Source organism: Coregonus lavaretus (assembly GCF_964263955.1).
Source record: "Coregonus lavaretus genome assembly, chromosome: 15".
NCBI lineage: Eukaryota > Metazoa > Chordata > Actinopteri > Salmoniformes > Salmonidae > Coregonus > Coregonus lavaretus.
This window is the reverse complement of record NC_140002.1, coordinates 25,466,458-25,485,708: the sequence shown is the minus strand read 5'-3', so window position 1 is coordinate 25,485,708 and position 19,251 is coordinate 25,466,458. Positions and strand designations below refer to the sequence as shown.

At 41.6% G+C, this 19,251-nt stretch overlaps 1 protein-coding gene across 2 annotated transcripts in view; it reads left to right on the top strand.

The window, feature by feature from the left end:
- Positions 1-19,251, top strand: part of LOC311142373 (active breakpoint cluster region-related protein-like) — a 239,152-nt gene that overhangs the window by 138,299 nt on the left and 81,602 nt on the right. For both annotated transcript variants that reach the window (XM_084178019.1, XM_084178018.1), the window contains exon 14: positions 9,697-9,771. In XM_084178019.1, the coding sequence (XP_084034145.1) occupies positions 9,697-9,771 (75 nt within the window). The remainder of the gene's footprint in view (positions 1-9,696; positions 9,772-19,251) is intronic.

Below are 19,251 nucleotides of genomic sequence, written 5' to 3'. Positions count from 1 at the left end.
AGCTTCCAAGAATTGTGTACAGATCCTTGCGACATTGTGCCGTTAATTATCATGCTGAAACATGAGGGGATGGCGGCAGTTGAATGGTACGACAATGGGCCTCAGGATCTCGTTTTGGTATCTCTGTGATTGCCATCAATAAAGTGCAATATTGTGTTCGTTGTCCGTAGCTTATGCCTGCCCATACCATAACCTCACTGCCACCATTGGGCACTATGTTCACAACGTTGACATCAGACATCTGCCCGGTACAGTTGAAACCGGGATTCATCCGTGAAGAGCACACTTCTCCAGCGTGCCAGTGGCCATCGAAGGTGAGCCATTTGTCCACTGAAGTCGGTTACAACGGCAAACTGCAGTTAGGTAAATACCCTGTGAGGACGACGAGCACGCAGATGAGCTTCCCTGAGACGGTTTCTGACAGTTTGTGCAAAAATTATTTGGTTGTGCATAGGGCTGTTGCGGTGACCGTATTACCGCCACACCGGCGGTCACAAGTCATGAAGGATGTCAAATTCCACGTGACCGTTTAGTCAGGGTAATTAGGCTTCTCCAAGCTCTGATGCTGCTGCTGGTCATTAGTAGCCTACCAAACTTACTATCTGCCTGGTATTCAGCACTCTATTGTCCCTCTAATCACTCTGAAATCAATGCAAATGTTTTCGAAAATTTAATCAAACATTTCTCCCGGAATTACGGGAGAAAACAGAGTGATGGCCACTAATAAAAAGAGGAGGATCCCATCAGCTTTCTATAGGCTAGGCCTACTATATTTATTTCTCAACTTTCCTAATATTAAGCTCATTGCTTATATTTACAACAGGAGTATAGCCTACCTGGCTGGCATGAAAATAAACCACGGGGAAAAGCATCCTCCATTCGCTTTTTAAGTGCATAGATGACATGTATTTTTTCCTGCTGCATGATAATGGTCCATTCTAAATCAAAACAAATTTCACACATATATTATTTAGTGTATGTAAAGACTGTTTGAGTCTCTGCCGGGGCGGCAGGTAGCTTAGTGGTGAAGAGCGTTGTGCCAGTAACCGAAAGGTCGCTGGTTCTAATCCCCGAGCCGACTAGGTGAAAAATCTGTCGATGTGCCCTTGAGCAAGGCACTTAACCCTAATTGCTCCTGTAAGTCGCTCTGGATAAGAGCGTCTGCTAAATGACTAAAAATTTATAAAAAATGTAAAAATTAAATCAGGAATAATCTGATGAGTGACAATATTAGCCTATCACTTGTTAATTATACATTATCACTTGCATAAGAAACAATGGCTTTTTTTTGGGACTTGTTCGAATCATAGTAGCACACCTCACGTAGCCTAGCCCATAGGCCTATATGTTTTGTAACACAACTAAAGTGGCCAAATAACTTGTTAAAATTAAGCACATTAATCCGCTTTACAAGGTGTGTAGAGCCTAACTGGCATATATAAGCAGCGCATATGTTTCAAGTTTGGGGAGGATAATTTTCACCATAAAAATGCACCTTTATAATAAAAGCATTACATGCATAATTGCATTTGCGGTCACTTTTGATAATGGTGTTTTCCGCTAATGGAACATTTGCGCTTATAGCCTACTACCATGTGCGCATTGCTGCGCTTATAATGTGAAGAAATAGCCTAATAGTTTATCAACATTTTAAGCTAAACGTTCTGATCTGTTGCGTCAGCCACATTGCATAAAAATTGTTTTTTTGATGCTAGTGGTTGTATTAAGTTGGGATCTATCGCATCCCAAAACTGTCCCAGACTATGTTTGGAATATTTATTTCTCGCACAGAATAGAGTAGGTTGACTTTTGTACTATGGGGGATAGTAGATTGACATAGGCTAGTGCTTTTGCTGTTCGTTAGGCCTAATCATCTTGTTGGCTGACAAAAAGTAAATGTGGACAGTTCTTCCTATATCTTCAATATGCACCTCGGAATTGGATAAGGACGCGTGCAGTTGCGTCCCCGATGTGGTTGTCTTAACTTGTAGCCTGTGAGAAAGACTGAGAGCCGTGTGAGTGAGAGATTCTTTGGATTGCGCAGCACACTCAGGGAGTGCATTACAGCCACAAAGGGGATGCCGCCATGAAATTCGAGGCGTTATCAAGTTCATATCAAATTGTGAATGAGAGACAATTGGAGTGTGTACAGTCTGTGCAAAAAACAAAGCAGAGCTCATGCCTTTCAAGCAACTTTTTTCAAATCATATCATTAGTCTCATCATGCAGCCAACGTTTGTAGAACAACTAAAGTTACGTTAATAACTCTAAATTAAGCATATAGGAATACCTATTTCTTTGTTAACCACTCAACACAGAATAGCCGCATGTGCGCACTCCCTTAAATCATTTAAATCAATCATTATCACTCCCAAATAATGGATTTATTGTGAAGGTGTAGGCTATATTACATGGATTTATTAGACTTTTAAATGTAGATGTTCCAAAGGTCTGCATCAGTGTCTTGAAGGCTATGTGTGGAAGCCAGGAGATGCTAAATGTGTTTATGTTAATTAACAGTCAATTACCGTGACACCGACAGTTATTTGCTTGACAATCACCGGCTGACGAAATTTTGTGACCGCCACAGCCCTAGTTGTGCAAACCTACGGTTTCATCAGCTGTCCGAGTGGCTGGTCTCAGATGATCCCACAGGTGAAGAAGCCAGATGTGGAGGTACTGAGCTGGTGTGGTTACGCGTAGTCTGCGGTTTTGAGGCCGGTTGGACATACTGCCAAATTCTCTAACGCGACGTTGGAGGCGGCTTATATTAGAGAAATGAACATTCAATTCTCTGGCAACAGTTCTGGTGGATATTCCTGCAGTCAGCATGCCAATTACACGCTCCCTCAACTTGAGACATCTGTGGCATTGTGTTGGCCTTTTATTGACCCCAGCACAAGGTGCACCTGTGTAATGATCATGCTGTTTAATCAGCTTCTTGATATGCCACACCTGTCAGGTGGATGGATTATCTTGGCAATGGAGAAATGCTCACTAAGAGGGATGTAAACAGAATTATAGAGAAATAAGCTTTTTGTGCCCATGGAAAATTTCTGGGATCTTTTATTTCAGCTCATGAAACATGGGACCAACACACTTTACATGTTGCGTTTATATTCTTTTTTCAGTGTATTTTGATGGTACAGTGCTGCCCCTTGTGTTGAACTGAAGTACCGCTCCTGGCTGGCACTGAGCGTTCCTGATTGTTTACAGTCAGTTTGTCAAAGCAACTCCCTTTATACTGACATCAAACACATCTGTTCTCTCTCCAGTTTAGAGGGGGTCTGAAATGTCAATAAGCAAAGCAAAGGTTTACGTTATTTCTCCTTTAAAGTCACTTTAAAGCACAGTATGGCAAAGACTCCGGCTCCAGTTCATTGGCAGAACATGCTATGAAATGTAAGGAGTAGCGGAGGGGGTGAAATAAAGACCAGCTGGAGGAGGAATGTGACCCCCTAGTTCCCATGGCTCTTTCTGACACGACACACAGGCCATTACAGGGACCAGGTAGAAGCAACTAACCACAGATCTAGACTCAGATTACTATAACTCTGATCCTAACCTTAACCATTAGGGGGATATAGGAATACACATTGACATGTTATTGCTATCATCTCCTTTAGTGAGTCTTATTGTTGTGGTTAAGATAGACATAATAACATCTCTGATAATTAACAATGGATGGGGGAAATGAAAGATTACAGTCTAGATCTTCTCTGCCTTCTCCCTCTCTCTTGGTGGCATGACCTGTCTGTGACTGTCGTGGTCAAAAGTTTTGAGAATGACACAAAGATTAATTTTAGCAAGGTCTGCTGCCTCAGTTTTTATGATGGCAATTTGCATATACTCCAGAATGTTATGAAGAGTGATCAGATTAATTGCAATTAATTGCAAAGTCCCTCTTTGCCATGAAAAATGAACTTAATCCCCCTAAAACATTTCCACTGCATTTCAGCCCTGCCACAAAGGACCAGCTGACATCATGTCAGTGATTCTCTCATTAACACAGGTGAGAGTGTTGACGAGGACAAGGCTGGAGATCACTCTGTCATGCTGATTGAGTTAGAATAACAGACTGGAAGCTTTTAAAGGAGGGTGGTGCTTGAAATCATTCTTCTTCCTCTGTTAAACATGGTTACCTGCAAGGAAACACGTGCCGTCATCATTGCTTTGCACAAAAAGGGCTTCACAGGCAAGGATATTGCTGCTAGTAAGATTGCACCTAAATCAACCATTTATCGGATCATCAAGAACTTGCTCAGGAATGGCAGCAGGCAGGTGTGAGTGCATCTGCACGCACAGTGAGGTGAAGACTTTTGGAGGATGGCCTGGTGTCATGAAGGGCAGCGAGGAAGCCACCTCTCTCCAGGAAAAACATCAGGGACAAACTGATATTCTGCAAAAGGTACAGGGATTGGACTGCTGAGGACTGGGGTAAAGTCATTTTCTCTGATGAATCCCCTTTCCGATTGTTTGGGGCATCCGGAAAAAAGCTTATCCAGAGAAGACAAGGTGAGCGCTACCATCAGTCCTGTGTCATGCCAACAGTAAAGCATCCTGAGACCATTCATGTGTGGGGTTGCTTCTCAGCCAAGGGAGTGGGCTCACTCACAATTTTGCCTAAGAACACAGCCATGAATAAAGAATGGTACCAACACATCCTCCGAGAGCAACTTCTTCCAACCATCCAAGAACAGTTTGATGACGAACAATGCCTTTTCCAGCATGATGGAGCACCTTGCCATAAGGCAAAAGTGATAACTGAGTGGCTCGGGGAACAAAACATTGAAATGTTGGTTCCATGGCCAGGAAACTCCCCAGACCTTAATCCCATTGAGAACTTGTGGTCAATCCTCAAGAGGCGGGGGGACAAACAAAAACCCACAAATTCTGACAAACTCCAAGCATTGATTATGCAAGAATGGGCTGCCATCAGTCAGGATGTGGCCCAGAAGTTAATTGACAGCATGCCAGGGCGGATTGCAGAGGTCTTGAAAAAGAAGGGTCAACACTGCAAATATTGACTCTTTGCATAAACTTAATGTAATTGTCAATAAAAGCCTTTGACACGTATGGAATGCTTGTAATTATACTTCAGTATACCATAGTAACATCTGACAAAAATATCTAAAAACACTGAAGCAGCAAACTTTGTGAAGACCAATACTTGTGTCATTCTCAAAACTTTTGACCACGACTGTACACATACAGTCCATAGCACCATACATACACGTGACATATTGTTTGTCCAGGGCTCAGTACCTGTCCAGGGCGTGACCCGGTGGGCCTGCGGGGATCTCCAAACAGGCCTGCTCCAGTTTCAGCCAATTATGTTTACTGAACAAAAATATAAATGCAACGTGCAACAATTTCTAAGATTTTACTGAGTTGGTTGAGAGAATGGCAAGAGTGTGCAAAGCTGTCATCAAGGCAAAGGGTAGTTACTCAAATATAAAATATATTTTGATTTGTTTAACACTTTTTTGGTTACTACATGATTCCATATGTGTTATTTCATAGTATTGATGTCTTCACTATTATTCTACAATGTAGAAAATAGTAAAAAAATAAAGAAAAACCTTTGAATGAGTAGGTGTGTCCAAACCTTTGACTGGTACTGTACATAATCCATGTCTCAATTGTCTCAAGGCATAAATATTCTTCTTTAACCTGTCTCCTCCCCTTTATCTACACTGATTGAAGTGGATCTAACAAGTGACATCAATAAGGGATCATAGCTTCCCAATACTTGAAGACCAATACTTGTGTCATTCTCAAACCTTTGACCACGACTGTACACTGTCTGGACACGCTATGCGTGTGTTCGTGTGTGTGTCTCTTTCAGGCATTGGTGGATTTAACAAGTGACATCAATAAGGGATCATAGCTTTCACCTGGATTCACCTGGTCAGTCTTTGCCATGGGAATGTTTTGTACACTCAGTGTATATGTGTATTAAAGTAGTTAAAGTTTAGTATTTTGTCCCATATTCCTAGCACGCAAGTATTACAGTGCATTTGGAAGGTATTCAGACCCCTTGACTTTTTCCACATTTTGTTACGTTACAGTGGATTAAATCAATCTACACACAATACCCCATAATTGCAAAGCAAAAACAGTTTTTTAGAATAAGAAATATATAAATATATATCACATTTATATAAGTATTCAGACCCTTTACTCAGTACTTTGTTGATGCACCTTTGGCAGCGATTACAGCCTCATGTCTTGGGTATGACGCTACAAGCTTGGCACACCTGTATTTGGGGAGTTTCTCCCATTTCTTCTCTGCAGATCCTCTCAAGCTCTGTCAGGTTGGATGGGGAGTGTCGCTGCACAGCTATTTTCAAGTCTCCAGAGATGTTCGATTGGGTTCATGTCCGGGCTCTGGCTGGGCCACTTAAGGACATTCAGAGACATGTCCCCAAAGCCAGTCCTGCGTTGTCTTGTCTGTTTCTCATGGTCTGAGAATCCTTTAGGTTCCTTTTGGCAAACTCCAAGTGGGCTGTCATGTGCCTTTTACTGAGGAGTGGTTTCCGTCTGGCCACTCTACCATAAAGGCCTGATTGGTGGAGTGCTGCAGAGATTGTTGTCCTTCTGGAAGGTTCTCCCTTCTCCACAGAGGAACTGGAGCTCTGTCAGAGTGACCATCACCTCCCTGACCAAGGCTCTTCTCCCTCGATTGTTCAGTTTGGCCGGGCGGCCAGCTCTAGGAAGAGTTCCATTTAAGAATGATGGAGGCCACTTTTTTGGGGGGGGACCTTCAATGCTGCAGAAATGTTTTGGTACCCTTCCCCAGATCTGTGCCTCGACACAATCCTGTCTCGGAGCTCTACGGACAATTTCTTCGACCTCATGGCTTGATTTTTGCTCTGACATGCACTGTCAACTGTGGGACCTGATATAAACAGGTGTGTCTTTCCAAATCATGTCCAATCAATTGAATTTACCACAGGTGGACTCCAATCAAATTGTAGAAACATCTCAAGGATGATCAATGGAAACCGATGCACCTGAGCTCAATTTCGAGTCTCATAGCAAAGGGTCTGAATACTTTATGTAAAAGTATTTCTGTTTGTTATTATTTATACATTTGCTAAGATTTATAAACCTGTTTTAGCTTTGTCATTATGGGGTATTTTGTGTAGATTGAGGGATTTTATTTTATTTAATCCATTTTAGAATAAGGCTGTAACGTAACAAAATGTGGAAAAAGGGAAGTGGTCTGAATATTTTCCAAATGCACTGTACATCAAGCTTGTGACGCTACAAACTTGTTGGATGCATTTGCTGTTTTATTTGGATGTGTTTCAGATATTTCTTTGCCCAGTAGAAATTAATGGTATATAAAGCATTTTTATATTTTGGAGACACTTTTATTGTAAATAAGAATAGAATAATGTTTCTAAACTTCTACGTTCATGTGGATGCTACCATTTTAAATGCAATAATGTTTCATACATAGAGTTATTTTCAAAGAGCTAGCTAACAACAGCAAGTGCGCTGCAATAAAAAAACAGTTCCAGATTATGATGATTTTAAATGTAACTTCTTGTTGAAAGTTGATCTTGAAAAGGGCAATGCTAACAAATTAGCAACAACATCCTTTTCAATAACACCTGCTGCAACCGCTGCAAACTAGCCTACAACAAAAGCTAACTAGATCCTAGGAAAACTACTGCTTGCTATTGTGCAGGGACCTGTCAGCCTTCAAGAAGGCAGAAGTTTTCATATGTTTTTGTAAAAACGGTCCCACCCATTACAAGTCAAAATGTGATTGGTTGATTCCACTGTCACTTCAAAATTCTGCTCTAATTGTCACGACTTCCTCCGATGCTGCCTCCCCTCCTTGTTCGGGCAGGCTTCGGCGTTCGTCGTCACCGGCTTTCTAGCCACTGCCGCTCCATATCTCATCATTCCATTTGTCTTGTCAATAACACACATATTCCCCTCATTAGTACGTGTTTAAGTGTTCCCTCTGCCCCCTTGTCCTTGTGGGTGGTTGTTCATTGTGAGGATTAGTAGCTCGGTTGAGCTCAGTATTTTGTATTGCCGGGGTATTTTCCCCGTGTGCATGTTTGTTCCAGTGCGCCTGTTTTGCGCACTGGACTGGTTACGCTGGATTAAGGAATAAACTCTGTATACTGTGATTTACCCTCCTGCACCTGACTCCTTCAAATCACGCATCAAACTAATACAGTTGAATGGCAGATGCCTTCTATCTAGCTTCTGATTGCCTAGCCAATGGCTGACTTAGCTAGCTATATTTATCTCTCCAGAGACCACCAAAGAAAAATTCTGATCGGATCTTTTTTTCTCTTCAGTATTAACCCTTTCCTTTCCAACAAAAACTGAAGAGATTAAATCAGAATACCATTGAAAATAATAATATCATTAGAAATCATTGAAATATTATTGAAAAGATGATTTTAAAACTACAACTATTTTTATAAATCCTTAGCCCTTCTCTGAAGGCATAGAAGGCCCTAACCCACTGTGTTTGGGTTAGTACTAATTTGTAGAGTGCCCCCTCAGCATGCATTTCTTTCACCGTTCTGAGTGTCTAAAGAATCCATATGTTTTTCTGAAATATGAACACTGAAATATTTTGAACTCCTATGGTGGCGATTTGACAAAATTACAATCATGATCTTGAATTGGACTCACATTTTTCTCTGACCCCTCGTCCCCCTCACAGTTTTGGTCTTGATTCGGACTCGATTTGCTCAGGTCTTGGTCTTGAATCGGTCTCGCTTTAGATGGTCTCGAACGCAACACTCGTGTCAGTGTGTGTGACATCAAATCAAATCAAATCAAATCAAAATTTATTGGTCACATGCGCCGAATACAACAGGTGCAGACATTACAGTGAAATGCTTACTTACAGCCCTTAACCAACAGTGCATTTATTTTAAACAAAAAAGTAAGAATAAAACAACAACAAAAAAGTGTTGAGAAAAAAAGAGCAGAAGTAAAATAAAGTGACCGTAGGGAGGCTATATATACAGTAAAATAAAGTGACAGTAGGGAGGCTATATATACAGGGGGGTACCGTTGTACCGTTGCATAGTCAATGTGCGGGGGCACCGGCTAGTTGAGGTAGTTGAGGTAATATGTACATGTGGGTAGAGTTAAAGTGACTATGCATAAATACTTAACAGAGTAGCAGCAGCGTAAAAAGGATGGGGTGGGGGGGCAGTGCAAATAGTCCGGGTAGCCATGATTAGCTGTTCAGGAGTCTTATGGCTTGGGGGTAGAAGCTGTTGAGAAGTCTTTTGGACCTAGACTTGGCACTCCGGTACCGCTTGCCGTGCGGTAGCAGAGAGAACAGTCTATGACTAGACTTTATTTTTTTTTTTCATTTTTTTGATTCTTTGTAAAAAAAAAATTTTTTTTTTTTCTTCTTTTCCTCTTTTTGAAGGTAACAGTGTGTGCTATAGAATCCTCTCATCTTCCTGCTTTCACATGGGGCTTTAGTTTATCTGAAAAAGTATCTACCTGAAAGAATACCTCACACACGCACACTAACACACACACCATGGACCCTGGTCAAAAGTACTGCACTATATAGGGAAAAGGGTGCCATTTGACACACCCTCGAGGTAATGAGAATGTGTTGTCCCAGGCCACATCCAGGTCACTGATAATGAGTGTGACAGACAGTGACTAACTGTGTTGTGTTGTGTGTTTCAGATGAGGAGACCCCAGGCCTGTATGGATTCCTCCATGTGATTGTCCACTCTGCCAAAGGCTTCAAAGAGTCAGCCAGTAAGTGTCTCTCCATCATACTTGGCTTATACTGCTCATCACCATTCGGCATCTGCTCATCACCACCCGTCTGTTGGTGGGTGTGTGTCATGATGGTTAGAGCGTATCATTTACAGCTTGTGTCGCATCACAACAGAGAACAATAAGATTACAGCGAGAAAGAGGTTAGGTTTCCCCCTGTCTGTCCCTGCACACTGGTTGTCTTTCCCAAAGTAAAGCCTTTTACAAAAAGCCACAAAACAGACCCCCAGCACAGAGGTAGAAGTTACCCTCTACCATTGAAACAGGGTCAGGTATTATTTAATCCCCCTAATGGTTAAGGATTTAGAGTAACGGATATGTGTTTACATTTTTTTGACTAACTTTTTATTTATTTTAGTCATTTTTCTCTTTCAGAAGGGGGGTTACAGGTACAAAAACAATCAAAGAAATGCATATAAAGATAACCATGACCCATTCCACCCCCCTCAGTCCCCATCCACCCGCCCGCATCGTCCCTCTGCACCCTAAAGAAAGCATGCCTCCCACCCCTTCCTATCCCACCCAGCAACCAAGGTTGCTTATCAGTCCCTCTCCCACCATCCATCCCCTGAGTCTCCCCCCAATCCCCCGTGCCCTCCCCCTGCAATGACTAGATACCCATTCCCTGTAGGCCTGAAAGCAAAGAAAGTAACAAAAGTCTAAATAAATATACATAATTGGTTTGTATGTGTGGGGCTTTAGATGAGATTGTTATTTACAGAGTCAGGTATATTTGTTCAGTCCTCAATTGTCCCTTGACTAGCACCATTCATTCTCGCTGTCGATAATTCTAAAGTTATAACTTCTAATAGTAACTGTATCGGCTGGTTAAATGGGAGAGAGTGAGGTGGTTGCCATCTTAGAGTCAACATTCTTTCTCGCAGCAATGCTGCCTGCCAGCAGTAATCTGCTGGAGGTAGAGCGGTAGAGAGAGAGAGAGCGCAACAGGGCCAGTCCCTGAGGAGCAGCTCTGGACCGTAGTCACATTCCTGTGGCTGCTTTGATGCTAGGGGCTGTCAGGGACACAGCTACTCCATAAAGAGAGCTGACGGGAACAGAGTGGCCCCTACACAGCCACAGTCGGGCCCTCAAGGGACACACACACGGACGGTGAAGGCCAGGATAAGCTTTTTATCTCTCTCTGTCTCTCTCTCCCTATCGCTCGCTCTCTTTTTCTCGCTCTTTTTCTCTCTCTCTCTCGCTCTCTCTCGCTCTCTCTCTCTCACTGTGTCCGTCTCTCTCTCTCTCTCTCTCTCTCTCTCTCTCTCTCTCTCTCTCTCTCTCTCTCTCTCTCTCTCTCTCTCTCTCTCTCTCTCTCACTGCGTCCGTCTCTCTTTCTCTCTCTCCCTCCCTGCGTCTCCCTCCCTCCCTCCCTCCCTCCCTCCCTCCCTCCCTCCAGACACACCCTGCCCAGTGCGTGCGTGTGTGTGATAGCCCTGAGTGCCTGTATGTGTTATCAGGGTGATATGTCAGAGAGACCTAGAGTGGCTCAGATATGTCTGTACCAGACAGCTGCCGCGCCACTGAACACACTCTACTGCCTGTTACAGAAGAAGCACCCGTTCAAATATTACCACAGGAGAAAAAAACACCCAACCTCTGCCTCAGTTACCATGACAGCCTGTACTGTAGTGTACTTTATGAAAGCTTCAGAAATAGATTTTCTTGTGTAATGGATTGGAAAAAAATTGAAACGCTGTCTCCACTGAAAGCCTGTTTGATCCTCTCCAGAACAGAGAGGGATGTGGAAGTGGTTTGGTTTTACTTTTCCCTCCGTTTTCTCAGTGGACTGAACCATTGTCATGCCCCTCTGATATGTGGGAGACGAATGAGTATGGTTACAATGGCATTGTTCTGGTGGAGGCTGCCCTCTGTAATGTAAGATGTGCCCTTTTAGTCTAAACACTCCTCCATGGGTAGAGTGTCTCCTGTCTATGTATCGGATGGTAGCTAGTCGTAGCTAGCATAACGATGCAGTGACGTCACCTACGGTGGGCTCCGCAATTGTTGGATCCCTTGATAAAGATAAGTAAAAAAGACTGTATAAAATAAAAACAAGTACTGAGATATATTGTATGCTAATTTTTTATTTTTTAAATATTATTTTATACTAATACATTTGCGCTGAATTGTTTATTTTTTAAACAAGTAATACAAAAAAGATAATGGTCAAAATAGTTGGATTCTCGTTTTCAATACTCCAGCACCCTCTCCTTGTGAGGATAACGACACTGAGCATTTTTCTAAAATGTTTTATGAGATTGGAGAACACATTGGGAGGGATCTAGTCTCCCGAGTGGCGCAGTGGTCTAAGGCACTGCATCGCATCGCAGTGCTAGCTGTGCCACTAGAGATCCTGGTTCGAATCCAGGCTCTGTCGTAGCCGGCCGCGACCTGGAGACCCATGGGGCGGCGCGCAATTGGCCCAGCGTCGTCCAGGGTAGGGGAGGGAATGGCCGGCAGGGATGTAGCTCAGTTGATAGAGCATAGCGTTTGCAACGCCAGGGTTGTGGGTTTGATTCCCACAGGGGGTATGAAAAAAAATAAAAAATAAAAATGTATGCACTAACTGTAAGTCGCTCTGGATAAGAGCGTCTGCTAAATGACTAAAATGTAAATGTAAATCTTAGACCATTCCTCCATACAAAATCTTTCCAGATCCTTGATATCCTTCGTCTGCGCTTATGGACTGCCCTCTTCAATTCACACCACAGGTTTGACTGAGGTGGCCAATGTTGATTTTGTAGTCAATAACCATTTCTTTGTGGATTTTGATTTGTGTTTGGGGATATTGTCTTGCTGGAAGATTCACTTGTGGCCTAGTTTCAGCCTCCTAGCCTCCTAGCCTCCACTGGAAGCAAAATAACCCCATAAGCTCCGTCCCTCCTTCCCTCCCTGACACCCTGTTCAGCACAGGGACAAAAAAACAGAGGGAAAACCCTGAAGGGAAGTGTGATGGTGGACTGAAGATGGCAGTGTTCATTATCTCTAAAACGGACTAAATAGTAGCACTACACTGATCCATTTACTCACGGGCAATAACATTCAAGCTGGATAATAACCCCCAAAAACGTATAAAGCTAGAGAAGTTTATTGATAAATATTATGAACGCAGTCGAGGTCAAAACATGTCGGAGAGGAACCAGGGAAAAAATTGAGAACCAAACTCCAAGCGAAAACTATGAGATTCCTCGACAGACACCGATTATTAATGTTTTTCACCACCTGGTACGGTAAGAGTGGAAACCGACCTGCTAAAATCAATAAATAATAAATTGGATGTATTGAACTTGTCAGTAAAGAAATTAAGGAGAAAAAGGTGAGCCTCAAAATGAGTGACGAAAAAGCTGCGATAATGGAGAAAGGTACAGTCAATACTATTGAAACGGACGTTAATTAACACTTAAAAAGGAGAACATGTTTCTGAGAGAAGCATTACTTGGAATACAGACTAGATCCATGTGATAAAATCTGGTACTTACTGGTATTAAAGAAAAGGAGGGTGAAGAGCATGAAAGCGCTACAGATCCCAGGTGATACTGTCGACAAAATCACATTTGAACATGTACACCGTTTCGGACAGCGATACGAGCGCCCAATCGTTGCCATATTTGCTTTTTTTAAAGATAAAATAATGGTTAATAGCCTGGGCAAATGACTCACTGGCACGGAAATTGGATTGAATGATCAGTTCCCGAAGGAAATTACAGAACGGCGCAAAGTTCTGTACCCACTCTTCAAGGTGAATAGACTTAAGGGGAAACGTGTATCTCTTGTAGTCGATAAACTGTACATTGATAACCAACTGTTCCGAGACACCAAGACTACTCCATGGCTATTCTAAATAATGGCAAGTTCCCATAGAGGAGTCGAATAATGGAACACCCAATACTATCCATGGTAGGGATTTGATAAAGAACACTTGATAAAGAAATAAACTACAAATACACTATAACATTCAAAATAGGGAATGTTGTAAAATAATTAGTATTCGACTTTCTATTCATAGTATTTATAAATAGATAAAAGACAGCATTAGAAGAAAGGATAATTATTGAAATAATACATCTTCAAATATAAGGAACTGGAACACAGAAGTACTTAAAAGCCCGAAATTAGGTAGGAATCAACATGGTAGGGATAAAAACACAGCAAACATAAGACATAGAAGGCACAGTATGTGGGTATGTGTGGGTGTATTGTGATGGAAGGTGGGGTGTGTGTTTTTGTGTTTGGAAAAGTCTGGAGGAAAATGGTTGCAAATGCCAAAGCCCATGTGTGTCTGTGAGCAGGAGTTGTGACGGAGAGAGCTTTCAATTTGGTGCAGATATGGGATATAAAGGGACTCCCGGGTGGCGCTGCAATCTAAGGCACTGCATCGCAGCGCTTGAGGCGTCACTATAGACCTGGGTTCGATCCCAGGCTGTGTCACAGCCAGCCGCGACCAGGAGACCCATGAGGCTGCGCACAATTGGCCCAGCATCGTCCGGGTTATGGGAGGGTTTGGGCGGCCGGGATGTCCTTGTCCCATCGCGCTCTAGCGACTCCTGTGGCGGGCCGGGCACATGCACGCTGACATGGTTGCCAGTTGTACAGTTTCCTCTGACACATTGGTGCGGCTGACTTTCCGAATTAAGCGAACAGTGTGTCAAGAAGCGGTGCGGCTTGGCAGGGTCGTGTTTCGGAGGATGCATGGCTCTCGACCTTTGCCTCTCCCGAGTACTACAGGAGTTGCAGCGATGGGACAAGACTGTAACTACCAATTGGATATCACAAAATGTAGGAGAAAATGTTAAAAAGTACCCCCCAAAAAATATAATAAAAATACAAAAAATATATGGGATATTCGGAAAGTATTCAGACCCCTTGACTTTTTCCACATTTTGCCTTATTCTAAAATGGATTGAGTCATTTTATCCCCCCTCATCAATCTACACACAATACCCCATAATGGCAAAGCAAAAACAGGTTTTTAGAAATGTTGCAAATGTATAAAAAAACAAAACAACGGAAATATATTACATTTACATAAGGAAGACCCTTTACTCAGTACTTTGTTGAAGCACCTTTAGCAGCGATTACAGCCTCGAGTCTTCTTGGGTATGACGCTACAAGCTTGGCACACCTGTATTTGGGGAGTTTCTCCTATTCTTCTCTGCAGATCCTCTCAATCTCTGTCAGGTTGGATGGGGAGCATCGCTGCACAGCTATTTTCAGGACTCTCCAGAGATGTTCGATCGGGTTCAAGTCCGGGCTCTGGCTGGGCCACTCAAGGACATTCAGAGACTTGTCCCGAAGCCGCTCCTGCGTTGACTTGGCTGCTTAGGGTCGTTGTCCTGTTGGAAGGTAAACCTTCGCCCCAGTCTGAGGTCCTGAGCAGGTTTTCATCAAGGATCTGCTCTGTTCATCTTTCCCTCGATCCTGACTAGTCTCCCAGTTCCTGCCACTGAAAAACATCTCCACAGCATGATGTTGCCACCACAATGCTTCACCGTAGGGATGGTGCCAGGTTTCCTCCAGACGATGACGCTTGGCAATCAGGCCAAAGAGTTCAATCTCGGTTTCATCAGACCAGGGAATCTTGTTTCTCGTGGTCTGAGAGTCTTCAGGTGCCTTTTGTCAAACTCCAAGCGGGCTGTCATGTGCCTTTTACTGAGGAGTGGCTTCCGCCTGGCCACTCTACCATAAAGGCCTGATTGGTGGAGTGCTGCAGAGATGGTTGTCCTTCTGGAAGGTTCTCCCATCTCCACAGAGGAACTCTGGAGCTCTTTCAGAGTGACCATCTGGATTTTGGTCACATCTCTGACCTAGGCCCTTCTCCCCCGATTGCTCAGTCTTGGTGGTTCCAGATTTCTTCCATTTAAGAATGATGGAGGCCACTGTGTTCTTGGGGACCTTCAATGCTGCAGGAATGTTTTGGTACCCTTCCCCAGATCTGTGCCTCGACACAATCCTGTCTCGGAGCTCTACGGACAATTGACTGTCATATGTGGGACCTTATATAGACAGTTGTGTGCTTTTCCAAATCATGTCCAATCAATTGAATATACCACAAATCGACTCCAATCAAGTTGTAGAAACATCTCAAGGATGATCAATGGAAACAGGATACACCTGAGCTCAATTTCGAGTCTCATCGCAAAGGGTCTGAATACTTATGTAAATAAGGTATTTCTGTTTTTATTTTTAATAACATTGAAACAAATATTAACCTGTTTTTGTTTTGTCATTATGGGGTATTGTGTGTAGGTTGTTGAGGAAAACATTGATTTAATCAATGTTAGAATAAGGCTGTAACGTAACAAAATGTAGAAAAGGTCAAGGGGTCTGCATACTTTCCGAATGCACTGTAATGGAATTAGTGGATATATGGAGGCTTAAATATCCTTACCTAGTGAGATATACATGGCAGAGACTCAATCAAGCTAGTCGTCTTGATTACTTTCTTATGTCATTCTCGCTGGCACCAAATGTTCAAAAAGTGTTGATAGGGGACAGAATGCGGTCAGACCAGCGAATAATTGGCATATACATTACTCTTACAGAATTTCCACGTGGGCGAGGATATTGGACATTTAATGAAAGCCTATTGGATGACGACTTGTTTTTAAACAGGACAGAAGAATGAATAACTGACTTTTTCGTTTATAACATTGGTACAGCAGATCCCCTTATTGTATGGGACAGTTTTAAATGTGCCTTTAGAGGCCATGCAATTCATTACTCCTCTTTAAAACAAAGCAATTTAAGTTAAAATAATCCATATTAAGAAAGGAAATAGAGGGACTAACAGTACAGATATATAGCAATAAAAACAATACCATAGAGGCACAGAATACATTAGAGGAAAAACAAAAAGAAATGGATGAACTTATTCAAGAAAGATCAAGTGTAATGTATTATTTAAAAAAATTAAGCAAACTGGATTGAATATGGGGAAAAATTCACCAAATTCTTTTTTTAATCTTCAACATAGAAATGCTACCAAAAATAATTTACTGAAACTTGTTACAAATGGAGTCACCCATGATTCACCAAACTATATTTTGAAAGAGGAAGCAAAGTACTTTAAGCTTATCTTTTCGTTTCAGTCTCCTCCCTATCTCCACTAAACAAAGTTAATTGTAAGGATTGTTTTCCTATTAATAATGTAAAATTAACAGCTGTACAGAAAGACTCATGTGAAGGCCAAATTACAGAGGAGGAACTTCTTGATGCAATTAAAGCCTTTAAGTCAGGGAAAAATCCAGGGCTGGATGGCATACCAGTTGAGGTATACCAAACCTTTTTTTATGTACTCAGAGGACCGTTATTAGCATGTTTTAACCATTCCTATAAATATGGAAGATTATCAGATACTCAACAAGAACATCTGATTTAATTATTACTGAAACAGAACCCCTTGTGGTAAATATAAAGATCCAGTCCATTAAAAAAATTGGAGGCCCCTTACACTTCAGTGCTGTGATGCAAAAATTATAGCAAAGTGCATAGCGCTTAGAATTAAAAAGGTATTGTCGGATATTATTATACAAAAATAGATAAGATCTTGCTACCGTGGAAAGGAAAATACCTGTCTATTTGTGGAAAAATCACCCTAATTAACTCTTTAGTCATATCCCAGTTTACCTATTTGCTTATGGCCTTGCCTACACCTAGCGACTTGTTTTTTTAAATTATATGAGCAAGACATATTCCATTTTATTTGGAACGGCAAGCCAGACAAAATTAAATTGGCCTATTTATATAATTATTATGAATTCGGAGGGCAGAAATGATTAACTATTAAAGCATTAGACCTCTCACTGAAGGCTTCAGTCATTCAAAAGTTATACTTAACTCTGAACTGGTTCTCTAGCAGATTAGTAATAATGTCTCACTCCATGTTCAAGAATGGCCTTTTTCCCTTTATTCAGATTACAACCTCTCACTTTCGGTTATTTGAAAATGAAATAATCTCCAAAATATTGCTATTTTTAAAACAAGCCATAGAAAGTTGTTTGCAATTTCAGTTTAATCCACCAGAAAAGACGTAACAAATATTACAACAAATATTATGGTTAAACTCAAATATACTAATTGATTTTAAAAAACTATTTTTGGAAAAAATGTTTAGAAAAAGGTAGCATCTTTGTAAATGATATCATAAATAGGACTGGTGAAGTTATGTCACACACGCAGCTAACAAAAATATATGGAAATGTCTGCTCTACTCAAAATGACAACCAACTAATTGGAGCATTACCGCAACAATGGAAGAGGCAAGTGGAAGGGGGACAAAGTAAGGAACTTGTCAGTCGGCCCTGCATTAAAGACCAAAATTGGCTAAAGAAAATTGTGATAAGTAAAAAAGTATACCAGTTTCATTTAAGGACCAAAAAATTGACATTGCAAAATAGTTGGGAAGAGATTTTTGATGTACCGACTCAATGGCACCTGGTTTATGAACTTATACACAAAACAACGCTTGATTCAAAACGTATAATTTTTCAATGTACATTATTTCACAAAAATGTTGCAACCAATAGAATGTTATGTATATATACAGTGAGGGAAAAAAGTATTTGATCCCCTGCTGATTTTGTACGTTTGCCCACTGACAAAGAAATTATCAGTCTATAATTTTAATGGTAGGTTTATTTGAACAGTGAGAGACAGAATAACAACAAAAAAATCCAGAAAAACGCATGTAAAAAATGTTATAAATTGATTTGCATTTTAATGAGGGAAATAAGTATTTGACCCCCTCTCAATCAGAAAGATTTCTGGCTCCCAGGTGTCTTTTATACAGGTAACGAGCTGAGATTAGGAGCACACTCTTAAAGGGAGTGCTCCTAATCTCATCTTGTTACCTGTTTAAGACACCTGTCCACAGAAGCAATCAATCAATCAGATTCCAAACTCTCAACCATGGCCAAGACCAAAGAGCTCTCCAAGGATGTCAGGGACAAGATTGTAGACCTACACAAGGCTGGAATGGGCTACAAGACCATCGCCAAGCAGCTTGGTGAGAAGGTGACAGTTGCCCACTGACAAAGATATAATTTTAATGGTAGGTTTATTTGAACAGTGAGAGACAGAATAACAACAAAGAAATCCAGAAAAACGCATGTCAAAAATGCTATAAATTGATTTGCATTTTAATGAGGGAAATAAGTATTTGACCCCTCTGCAAAACATTACTTAGTACTTGGTGGCAAAACCCTTGTTGGCAATCACAGGGTCAGACATTTCTTGTAGTTGGCCACCAGGTTTGCACACATAATAATATAAATAATAATATGCCATTTAGCAGACGCTTTTATCCAAAGCGACTTACAGTCATGCGTGCATACATTTTTTTTGTGTATCATCTCAGGAGGGATTTTGTCCCACTCCTCTTTGCAGTTCTTCCCCAAGTCATTAAGGTTTCGAGGCTGACATTTGGCAACTCAAACCTTCAGCTCCCTCCACAGATTT